This window comes from Phyllostomus discolor, chromosome 3 (genome assembly GCF_004126475.2).
Source record: "Phyllostomus discolor isolate MPI-MPIP mPhyDis1 chromosome 3, mPhyDis1.pri.v3, whole genome shotgun sequence".
NCBI lineage: Eukaryota > Metazoa > Chordata > Mammalia > Chiroptera > Phyllostomidae > Phyllostomus > Phyllostomus discolor.
In genome coordinates, this window is record NC_040905.2 from 160392773 (window position 1) to 160405387 (window position 12615).

Consider the following 12615-nt stretch of genomic DNA (forward strand, 5'->3'; position numbering starts at 1 on the left):
TAATATATTTTGTATTTTTCTATAACATATATACATACGAATATAGATACATACATAGATAGATAGATCAAGCCCTCTGTTATGGCAATACTTTCAGTGTGTTAATCTCTTTTTAAATCCCATTCAACTCTGTGAGATGAGAAAACTGAAGCTCAGAGGTTAAGTCACTCGCCCACCATCCTACAACTATAAAAGAACACTCATTTGTTCCTACTGGTTTCCACGAGATGTGACAGAGAAAGATGCTCCAAAATTAATGAATGGGGGCTAACCAACTCAAAGGCCTCGGGGTCAGGATGACCTTCCATTTCAGCCGAGTCCCCTGGGCTCTTCACCCGCGGCCGTCCGGGATCCCTCAAGAGTGAGGTCCTGGACCCGTGTCCTTCACGCGGTGCTCCCAAGAGCCTGCAACACCTTGAGATAGAGCAGGAGTAACTGAGGATGCCGGGAGCAGGAGCCGGAGGATGGGGGTAGGGAAGGGCGGGGGGGGGGGGGGGGGGCCGGCCTACCCCGCCCCCTCCCCTCCGTTCACTTCCATTGGCCGAGCGTTTGCTGGCCGCGTCCCACCGCCTGCCCCCATTACGACACTTAAAGTGTGCGGAGCAGGTGCCTGGTGTGGAGCAACAACTTTGCATGCGTGTCCAGGCTGAGTCCTGCTCCCATTCATCCCCCCAGCACACAACCATCTGTCGCGCGGGTCATCCTGTGGGGAGGGACTCCAGGCCGGAGGCAGCCGCCCCCTGGGGGACCGCAACCCGAAGACAGGCAGAGAGCGCCACTGACTCCGCGGTCCGGGGCTGGGGACTGCGGCCGCGAGCATGCAGACGTGCGCCAAGGCCTGGGGGCTGCGCCTGGGCTGCGGGGTCGCGGGTGGCCGCGGCCTGGTGGGAGGCGCGGGGCCGCTGTGGCCACGGCAGAGCCGGGACAACAGTAGCGGCGCTGGGGACAGCGGCGGGGCTGGGGCCTCGCGCCTCCTCGAGCGCCTCCTGCCCAGACACGACGACTTCGCACAGAGGCACATCGGACCTGGGGACAAAGACCAGAAGGAGATGCTAAACGCCCTGGGGCTGGCGGTAAGGACCCCTACCCGGCCCTCCAGACTGCACCCCATCCCACCCGGGTTCTGCAGACTCGGCCTCTCGCTCCCGCCCGAGCTCTGCTTCGCTCTGCCTGGGACCCGCACCCCGGTCCGGCCCCAGCGTGGAAGCGAGTCCGCGCTCTGGGTCCCCGTGCCCTGGCTGTCCCCTGTCGCGTATTTTCTCCTCCACCCGCTTGGCCGCTCAAAACCGTTTGTTTTCAATCCAAGTTGCCCTGCTGGTGAGCCCTAACTTTGGGACAGGAGGACCTCCTAGTTTATCTGATTATCTCCGGTTGCGGACTGAAATCTAACTGGGAGTGGCTAAATCACTATGCCGCTTGATTATTTTGTTACCTCCGAGCGATTTCTAGTTTGCTAAAAGAGGTTTTTTTCTTTTTAAAAAAAATCGTAATTAAGCGATTTAAATGAGGTTCCCACAAGTCTTTGTAGATGCAAAACACAGAGGTAACTCTTTTAACTCAGAAGCATTTTCCTGTCGCTTTCGTGTTCACCGACTTGCGTTTCAATTTTAGAGCATTGATGAATTGATGGAGAAGACGGTCCCCGCCAGCATCCGTTTGAAAAAACCCTTGAGAATGGAAGACCCTGTTTGTAAGTGGCCGGGAGGGCTCCTTAGACGCTGCTTGCTCTGGCCTATTTGTCTTCTATTGTCTCTAAAAGTCCAGCTTTAGGCTAGGATTGCTCAAAACGGGGAGTGAATGTTTATTAAAATAAAACAGTGGTGGGTACCCCAAGGGGTTGGAGAGGGTGGAACATATAGTTGCATAAGCAGTTTTGGAACCTAGGATGGAGGCTATGCAGCGCCTTTCTAGGTCTTTATCAGGGCCCTACAGGTGCCTGCAAACTTCCCGGGGAAGGCAGAGCAGTGCGCAAACACGCGGGAGGGTGTCTGGCTTCTCAGCCACCCCACCGGGACCGAGGTTCTTTCATCCGTTGGGTGGAGAAGGGTCAACACCTCTGCAGATCAGGATTGAGACTCAGAAGGGACGAGGGAATTGCCTACAGTCATGCAATTAGAGAAGTCACAAAAAAATGGGGAGACCCAGACATCTGGCCTCCAAGCCCAGGGTTCTTTATTATCACAACAGATTTTAATTGTTTTCTTATCTCACGCCCACACTTTTTAAATTTATACCTACTGAAACACAGTAGTACTTTTTAAGTCTGAATGATTTTTATAGAGAAACACACAAATAAAGTTAATATTTGGTTCGGAGAGCTTAGTTGACACATAGGCTTTCTTAGAATTTTATTTTATATTTTAAACGTTTTTAATGGTCTGCAGACTGTTTTCCAGAACTGAGGCAAGAATTCACAGGCAGAAATGAAGAAGAGCTCTGAAAAAAAAAAAGAAATGAAAAAAAACCCCTAAAACCAACCAACCAAACAAACCAAAAACAGAAAAGAATTCTCATGGAGTTACCTGGTTTTGAAATCATGGAGGTGATGTTATCTCTTTTACTTAAGGAGTCAAATGAAGAAAGGTCAACTGTTTTGTTTTAGGTCTTAGGGAAGAGAGGATATATGGAGGGCATACTTTATTTTGTTTAAAAGTAGAGATTTTGAGGTATGAAGCCAGTTCAGCTCTGGCTGGCTAACGCAAGTCAGGCTTTGCTGAGGACTGCTCCCCTTGTTGGTTTCAAATCTGAATCCGTTTCCCTGAAGGCAGGAACCTTGCTCATAGAAGAAAATCTGGACATTTTGTTTTGTTGAATAATTCAGCCCTTGGGATAGGTGGAAGCCTTATCTATTTCAATTTAAGGAAATTAGAATTCTGGTTTGTATGTTTAAGGAATGAAGAGCTATATATTTTTAAAGCAGACTTTAGGTGAATGTAGAAACAAGTATTGGATTGGCCAAAAAGTCTGTTTAGTTTTTTTCCATAAAATAAAAGAAACAGTTTTCATTTTCACCAATAAGTTTATTGATTTGGACATTTTGAGTATGTCTGCTATTTCCTGCTATTGGCATTTAGTGGGTAGAGGGCAGGGGTGCGGCTAAACATCTTCCAATGCATAAGACAGCCCCACAGCAAAGAATTATTGGCCAAAATGTCAATAGTACCAAAAAACTTCACAAACCACTTCTGATATGTTCCATCAGTCACAGCACATTCCCATACACTGTACACATCTTTTTTTTGTATTTCAGTTATGTTTTTACCCTTCTTGAAATAATAAAGCACAATACACTGAAAATAGTGTGTATCTTCTTTCATCTTCAATATTAAAATGGCTGCACAAAAATTAATCAATTTTGATAAGTTTTTTTAATGCACAGTGATATGATAACTGTCATAATACAGTCTAAAAAAATTCTTTTGAATGAAGTTAAAGACAACCAAGCAGTACTAGAGCCATGTATGGAAAAAAACTAAACAATTTTTTTGGCCAACGCCTAAAATGCCTTTCTGAGATTTCAAAGTTTGAATGTTTAGGTCAGCATTTTTACAATATAAGATGTTCTAAAATAAGGTGTTCTTTAAAAGCATTAAAGTCTCAGAAATGTGTCAAAGTTGTCTATCCTTTTTTAGTGAAGCTACTTGTTAACAGTTGAATAATTTGAATATGAGGGGATCTCTCTTTCTCTCTCTCCCTCTCTCTCACTTTCTCCTTGGAAGCACTACTGATAAGTAATTAGCAACTTACGTGTAAACTTTAAACTGAGCAGCTTCTGTGAGATGTGGGGCTGGTTCCATCTGGTTGGTCTGAGGTGACTCAGAAAACATTGCATGGTCAGGAGTCCTCCCTTGACCTGAAGTGGACTGGCTCTCCAGCAAAGCTTGTTTCTTGGAAGAGTGGGCTGGGGCTGGGGGGTGGATGGGGTGGTGGCAGGATACGTCAGAAAGTCTTCAATGTTTTACTCAGAGGTGTGTGCATGTCATAGGTAATGAGCATTCTCCACATGGGGTGAGTAAATTGGTACAGGTAACTTCCAATAGTAACGTTTCCATTTTAGAGTGGGGCAGCATTATCCAAACTTTGTTTCACATGCATGGCTGTGTTCTATTGTAGTCAGAGAGGAATTCTAGACTAAACATTTGTTTGCCATGTATAGAGAAAACCAATTAGAGCTAGTTAGTCATGAGTCCTCTGTGCCCTCATAGCTGAATAAAAAGACCATGAGAACTATAAGCAACATGAAGATATTTGGGTTAGTTCTTATGAATAACTTCATAATCTCAAGGGTTTATGTAGTGCTTATCATGTATTAGGTACCTTGTAAAGTACTTTAGTATATTAATTTAATCCTTATTATAACCCTGTAAGGTAAGTACCGTATCACCTATGTTTTAAAGATGAAGCTATGGTATACAGTGGACACATAACTTGCCCAAGGTCACAGCTGTTAAGTGGTGAAGACAGAAATTAACCCAACCCAGGCAGTCCAGCTCCACTATCCACGTTCCAACCATCAGTCTACACTGTTTTCATTGTGTCTTCTGCAAGAGGGTGTGCATACAAAGTAAAAAGTTTCTGTCCAGACTCTGAAGTATCCAGTTAACATACGTGCACAAATTCAGTCATGCTGGAATCAGTGTCATTTGCTACCTGCCCTAGTGGAAAGGCAGCGGCATGCTGAGAGCACAGGTTTGGGAACACTCTGCCTGCTGTCAGGATGCAGACCTGGAGCTGGGTGTTGAAGGATGAGTAGTGATGTTCTGCTGGACAAGGCTGGGGGAGGCTGCTGTAGGCAGAGGGACCAGCATGCCCAGGACAGAGTGGCCTGACAGACTGAGGGAAGTACAGATGGTTCATCTGTCATGCAGGATCTTCCCCCTCCTCTTGGACACTTCAGGGAGTGCCTTGAAAGGATACCTTGTTTATCAGTTGGCTTCTCAGTAAGTCATACCTCAGAGAAATAAGCAAAGCTACTCAGTTCAAAAACCCTACCAGTTTCATCCTATTGAGTCTACCCTCCCTCATCCTCATACATAAAACACAAGGGAAATAAATAAGAAGGAACATTTGTTTCTCTGGATGGTCATTATGGATGATTTTAGCTTTCTTTTTGTTACTTTGCTTTTTTGAGATTTTCTGTAGTAATTCTGTCTTCATCTTGTAATTAATACAAAATTTAAAAGTACTTTCAAGATGAAGCCAATCAGTTTTGGCTATGGAATGCCTCACCATTTAGTATTTTCAGGGAAGCCATCTCAAGTTAACGAGACTGAACTAGTCCATAGTTTCATGGAAGCTGCAGGGTTTAAAGTTTACACGAAACTTCACCTTGCTTCTTGTGAGCATGCCTAGAAAGAGAGGAGAAACTAAACTGCCTAAATTGGTTAACCAGAACTGAGCAGCTGAGCTGTCAGAATGAGACTTTTGATGGACTTGTGAGAACTTAAATGTTCTAAGCTGCTTCACTTGGAGTGATTTTTAATGGAGGGTAGTGAGCAGAGGGAAGGGGTGTTGTGTAATGCAGCTGCAGGTGGTGACTCTCACCCCAGTAGCACCGGGCACTCTCCTGAACTGACCCCAGGAACACCTAGATAGATGGAGCGGCTGTTCCTTAGGCTGTGGAGGTCAGTTGTCTTCTAGCCAGATGATGGCTGTCAACATGCCATGCCTGTAGACTCAATAATCTGTGAAAAGGCTCACCTTTGGTTATTCCTCACTCTCTCAGTTCCCAGTTTAAATGAATTATTATTTCGTCCTGAACTAGGATTTTCATTACACAGTTGTGGAAATAAATAAAGACCAGACAAATGACGAAAGCTTCTGAACTTGCTGTAGGAGTTAGCGTTTTGTTTTGGCAGAGGAGTGGGTAATCCTTATAGTGAGAGAAATATCGATTTATTGTTTCACTCATTTATGCATTCATTGGTTGATTCCCACAACCTTGGCATATCAGGATGACACACTAACCAAATGGGCTACCCAGCCAGGCCTGTCATCTGTACTTCTGACCAGCAAGCTATAAATCGAAAGTTTCCATGACCCACTTCATTGGGTTTGATTAATTTGCTGGAGTAGCTCACAGAACTCAGAAACATCTCCTGAAGTTTACCAGTTTATTATAAAAGATACTGGTGGACACTCAAATGGAGAGGAGAGGTACATAAGGCGAGGTCTGGAAGGGTCCAGAGCACAGGACCTTCTGTCCCCATGGAAGGTGCAACCTCCTAGCATCCATCACAAAAACTCATCAAATCTGTTGTTCAAGAATTTTTATAGAGCTTAATCTGAGTCCTCCTGGTCTTCTCCTTCCCAAGGGTCTGTGGGTGGGGCTGAAAGTGCCAACCCTCTAATCACTTGGTCTTTCTGGCATTCAGTGCTATCCTGAGGCAGGTAAGGGCCCCACTCTAAATCACTTTTTTATCAGAAACTTGCATGTGATCAAGGGCTTATAAAGCAACAAAAGATTCCTATTATTCAGGAAATTCCAAAGACAAAGGTCAAATATATTCCTAGTATACCAGAGGGATATTTCAGATGAATACATGGTAGTATATCCCGATAGAAGTGGAGGAGAAAAATATTTATATTAAAAGATGAATCTGAAAATAAATTATAATCATTTCCCCCCTATTAAATTTAGAACACCAAACTAGAAATATCAGTCTTTATAAAGTATCATTTCTAACATTAAACTGTTTGGGGCAGTACCCTAAATGAGGTAAGCTGAGGTAAACTCAGATTACCAGAAATTTGAGTTTACTTGGGAATGAATAGTAGAATTGCACATCAGGGAACACAAGCAGTGTCAACTACAGGTGAGTTCAGTCCACTGAAGGTTTCAGACAGGCTGTTTTTACCAGCAAGGAGCATGCAGCAGGAAGCCAGAGCCAGACCCCAAGCAGTAAGCTCATTTGTCAGGAGGTAAGTCTCGATCTTCTGTAGGGGAGGGAGGCATTTATGGGAAATCTGCCTCTCAGTTCTCAAGTTTCACTTTTCTGAAGGGGAGCATATGTGAAATTCTCCATTTCATATCCCCTGGTTCCATTTTAGATCGAAATCTTTTCACAGGGCATTGTTCTTAATTTTTTTTATATACAAAGGATACTAACAAGCTGACATAATGAGACACCAAACCCATGTTACTGGGATAGAGAATATAATGTGTAAAACAAACTTTTTTTGTTTTCTTTTCATCTTATTGAAGGAGCATGGAATTCATCCAGCATTATTAAAATATTTTATATAAGTGAAATCACTAATTTAACAATATTTTTTAAAATTGACTCTTTTTTATAACAGCCATTATATCAGGTATCTTTTGCTGTATAAGTAATTACAACTTGGTGGCTTAAAATAACAGTTTTTGTGTGTCAGGAATCCAGGAGCAACTAAGCAGAGTGATTTTGGCTTCTTGTGAGGGTACAGTCATACATTGGTGGATGTGCAACCAGGGCTGCAGGAGCCACTTTCCAGGTGGCTCACTCTGATTGCTGGCAAGCTGGTGCCAGCTGTTAGTGGGCAGCCTTAGTACCTTCTCATGTGGCTTTCTCTACAGGCTGCTTGAGTGTCCGAAGTACATGGCAGCTGGATTCCCTCAGAGCCAGTGATTCTAGAGAGAAGGAAAGCCAGGAAGAAGCTATCCTTTTTACTACCTAGACTTGGAAGTCCTAAAGCATCACATAGACCATATTCTACTCATTAGAGTGAGTCACTAATTATGACCCAAGAGAAGGGCAATTCCTTTATACCTTTAAAGGGAGGAGTGTAAAAATTACAGAGTTTTTTTAATAGACTTTCTTTTTAGAGCAGTTTTAGGTTCACAGCAAAATTGAGGGGAAGGTACAGAGTTCCCATATACTCTTAACCCTCCTATATGTGTAGTCTCCCAAATTATTAACAGCACCCACAAAACTAGTACATTTGTTAAAATGACGAACTTACATGGGCACATCATTATCACTTAAAGTCCATACTTTACAAGTTTACACTAAGATTCACTTTGGGTATTGTCCATTCAGTGGATTAGGATAAATGTGTGGTGACATGTCTCCACCATTATAGTATCATACAGATAGTTTCACTGCCTGAGGATATGTTTTCACTGATTTTTAATTTTTTTTTTAGGGAGGGAGGGAGGAAGGGAGAAAGAGAGGGAGAGAGAGAGACATTGATGTGAGAAAGAAACATCAATCAGTTGCTTCTTGTACACACCCCGACTGGGGATTGAACCCGCCGCCTAGGTATGTGCCCTGACTGGGTATTCATTCCACGACCCTTTGGTGTACTGGACAATGCTCCAACCAATTGAGCCACCTGGCCAGGGTTGCAGACATATATTTTTTAAACTATCACATTTATTTATGTTAAATCATATTAAGTTTTATCTAACTTTAAAAAATATTCAATGCTATTAAAATGAAATTAATTATATTTTATTGTAAGTATAGTGTTACTCTCGAGGACTATTAAGGTACATAGGGCCATTTGCCCATATACTAAATGTTATCATTAAGTTATAAACTATCACCATTGAGTTACAAGCTATTGCCAAATCTATTTTTACTGCTTCTATCTGCTTTCATTCCTCATTTACTGAGAGGTTTCTATGAAAAATAAGGCAGTGTTTTAGGCACTGAGAGTACAAGGGTAAGGAGGTAAATAATGATAAAGATATAATCCCTGAGGGATTGTAGTGTACAACTGATAGGGAGATAGATATTTAATAGCTCTACAGGTCTGTAAATAACATGAATGGCTTAGCTGAGGCTATGGCATGAACAGAGCCATAGAAGTACAGACACACCTAGATATCTGACGAATGGCGTATGGAACACTATGCTGCAGAGAGGCATGGAAAGCAAGGTATGGAGGGCTGAGAACTTGATAAGAGATTTGTTTTCCTCTCTGTAATAGGGAGACATAAACAGTTATTATAGAGGGAAGGGGCATGACTCACTGTGTTTTGTAAAGTGCCTCTAAGGTCAGAGGCAAGGAGGCAAATTGAGAGGTTGCTGGAGAATTTAGAGGTGCGATGTTAAATATGCATTAGTTCAGGTCTACAGGAAGCAGCTACCAACACAATATTAGATATGCAAGGAATTTATTGGGGATGGGAGCAGGAGAAGGCAGGAGAGCCTTTAGACTGTCATATAATTCAGACCCTGGTGGAAGGAGGGAGGCAGATGGAGGGAGGAGTGGGTAGGAGAAATCTTAGACTGCAGCACAGATACAAGAAAGTTTGGGCAGTCTGGATGGAGTCCTTGAGCGGAAGTTGCCATGGCAGGAGTCCACATGTCTTGCAAGAATGGGTCTGCATTAATTCTCCTGCTGGGCTTCGTAATGGTCTGAGAGCAGCCTGTGGGAAATGTGGTTTCTGTATAAATATGGTGGTTGGTCCAGAAGGGCAGCATGTGGGGTTACCAGTCACTTTCTAGTCTCAGTGTCTCCGGGGGGGCTGATGGTGCTGTCATTAACAAAAAGGGAATAGGGAGAAGTAGAGGGTTCTGGAGGAAGGCAAGATCATGAGTCTTGCTTGAGCAGAATGCAGTTTGAGGTGCTCATGGAATGTCATTTGGAAAAGTTGAAGCAATAGTTGGAAATATGAGTCTAGAACTCAGGACAGACATATATGAGGTAGAGTTGCACCTGCAGTGTGTCTTCTGAATGAATTTAAGGGAAGGAGTGAGATTTCATAGGGATGGAGTATGGGGAAGAAGGAGGAAGCCAGGATCTTGGGAAATGGATCATGTAAAAGGAGGGAGGCAGAGCAGTGGAAGAGGGAGTGATCCAAGAGGTTGGATGATCGATTTTCATGCAGGGGGTTGTGGATCCCAGTGTCATAGCCTAGACCTTTCTTAGCCATGAGAGGGAAGAAAGTCTGTTTGAAGATACAAAGACATTCTAAGATCAGAGGAGTTGAGGGACTACCTGTCTCATAATCGGAGAGGCAGGAAGGGTAAGACTGAGTGGTAGAGAAAACTGGAAAAGTTTCAGAAGGTCTATTGTGAACATCTGGTAATGAGGAACCGAAATTAACCTGCATGGAGAACCTGCTGAGATTGAAAGGCTTGAATTGTAAAGTCTCTTAAGATCCCCTCACCCCAGCGTCAGTTAGTGACCTTGGAGCAAGAATGGAGAAATGTGGTGACTGAACTTAGCTGAGGTTGAGAATTGGCAAAGTCAAGAGGCCAAGGGTTTCAAGGTCTGCTAGCACAGGTTGGCTGGGGTGGGAGGTAGGTGAGGCAGTCTTGTTAGTCCTCATTGGCTGGGAGTGACCCCAACCCTGCCCCCTTCTCCGAGCTGCTTACCTCTGAGTCAACTCAGGGTTTTGGGGGCTGGTGCTGGACTAGGGAGGTTGTGAGCTGCTTGCAGGAGGTCTGTGTTTTGACTTATGCTCCTTATGTCCTCATTCCACCCCACCAAATGGCACTGGACCTTGATTGATCTGCCTCATGTGATGTGTGAATAACATGTCATTTTGGCTTCTTAGGTTTGTTTTACTTATTAAACCCAAAGTATTTTTATAAATATCTAAACTGGGAATTTTAGTAAGGATTCTCAATATCTATATTGTCAACATACTAATTGATTAAACAACAAGAGAACAAAATTTTGGAAAAGATGAAATTATTGTAGGCACTGCATTATTTCACAGAACTTGTTTAATAACTGCAAATTTCTGTTTATAAATGTTTTACTGAAACTCATGCTTTTAGAAATGTGAGAACAATTTGTACTTTGATTTGTCAAGGATTTTGTGATGGGTGAGTTGTTATGCACATTGAGCTAGCTGTATGTGGTAGTTTAAGTGAGTTTTCATTGTAACACCTTGATTCACATGTATTTTCTGAGCACCCACTATGTGCCTAGCAACTCTCTATGCCCCTGCCCACATAGAGATTGCAATGTAGTTTTTGAGATTCTGGGATGGACTACAAATTTCTCCATATGTTTATTCTTTTGATCTATAAAAAGTTATCTCTTTCCTGCAAGTGTGTTGGATTGTTTGAGTTGGACTCTTAGAACACGTCCTTCCCTTTCTGTTCTTGCTCTGCTGGCCATAACAGTGTACCCACAGGGCAGCAAAGAAGGAAAACAAATACTCCAGTGTTTCCACCCAGATTCTCATTTCCAGCTGATCATTGACCTGATTACGTAGGTCTACTGCTGTTCAGATAAATATTATGAATTGTAATGTTTCTCTGTAAGTTTCTTTAGAAAATTTTCATAGATTGAATGAAGAGAGGTGGTGGAGGAGACCTGCCCTAGATAGTAGTGTGACCCAAGTCCAAGGAGTAAATAACCCACATGGTGCCTTTCATTCCAGCTTCTCTGCTGTGGAGTGCAGTTCTGGTTTCCCTACAGTTGCCGTAAAGATCTTGACTCTGTGTATCTTTTGGGAGAGCAGGAAGAGCTGTAGAGACTGCACACTTCTTTGGAGATGAGGGGCCAAGGAGCCATCAGAAACACAGATTGGCTATGCCTCAGCTCCTTTTATCATAACTTGCCCAACGAAGAGTCTAATCCCTGAGGGTCATTTGGGGCTGGGAGTGATGGGGTGTTAATCGGCTGAGCAAGAAGACAGAGAATAACCTGGCAGAATTAGGACAAAGGGAGTCAGAGCCAGGCCTGGGTGGTGCTGTCCTGACCACATCTGGTCATGTGGGGTGGGTGCCCCTCTGCCAGTCATAAAGGGTTTTCTTTTTTCTTAAAGATTTTATTTATTTTTAGAGGGAGGGGAAGGGAGGGAGAAAGAGAGGGAAAGAAACATCAATGTGTGGTTGCCTCTGTGCACCTCCCATCAGGGACCCTGCCTGCAACCCAGGCATGTGCCCTTACTGGGACTTGAACTAGTGACCCTTGGATTTGCAGGCCAGCACTCAATCCACTGAGCCACATTGCCAGGGCCCGTAAAGGGTTTTCAATACAAAAGTTCCCATTCCATTATTCTACACTACATAGAGCTTATAGATTTGTTTGCCTTCCTGGAATGAACAAAATCTGTGATTCACAGAGTTTGGTTGTGAAACCCTCTTTTTTAGGAGAAGGACACTTGTGGGAGTAGGGTTTGGGCTCAGGATAAGTGGGATTCAGCCAGGCTGTTATGGGGGGGAGAGAAGGGTGCTGCAAATGGTTGGGTGATATGAAAAAGCTACATATTAGGATGTAATTTGTATTCAAATTCTGGCTTCCACTCGAAAATCAGAGAATCCTGATAAATGCTATCATTCATGCTCTGTCTATCTTAACCTGCAGCCTTGCTGCATGGTTCCCTGAGCAGTTTTAAATCCAAAGATCTACATGTTAGCAAAAAAATAGACCCAGGCAGGCTCTGTCCTCACATTCTGGATCCAGTTTTCCCCTTCAGCCTCTGGCAGAGAAAGGTCTTTCTGGGCAAATTCAAATATGAGTGTGTTGGTTTTCAGTCCTGGTGATTTCCTTGGAGAACTTTTCCGAGTGTCTTGCCAAGCACACTAAGGCAAGTTGGGTGGCTGCTCAGTGCTGGGTGCTACTGGGCTGTCCAGAAAATACTCTTTGGGTGGCCAGCCACTGTGTGGGCCATCAGGTGTCTGCACCCATGTTTCATAGGGAAGATTTCTTTTTGGGCATAACATC

The 12615-nt window shown here is 43.6% G+C and overlaps 1 protein-coding gene across 2 annotated transcripts in view; it reads left to right on the plus strand.

Annotated features, from left to right (window-relative positions):
* Positions 1-557: 557 nt before the first annotated feature.
* Positions 558-12615, plus strand: part of GLDC (glycine decarboxylase) — an 82841-nt gene continuing 70783 nt past the window's right edge. The window contains exons 1-2 of one of the 2 annotated variants that reach the window (XM_036021652.1): positions 558-1073; positions 1612-1690. In XM_036021652.1, coding sequence (XP_035877545.1) covers positions 819-1073; positions 1612-1690 — 334 coding nt within the window. In that variant the 5' untranslated portion in view covers positions 558-818. The remainder of the gene's footprint in view (positions 1074-1611; positions 1691-12615) is intronic. The other variant, XM_028530091.2, reaches the window with a different exon arrangement.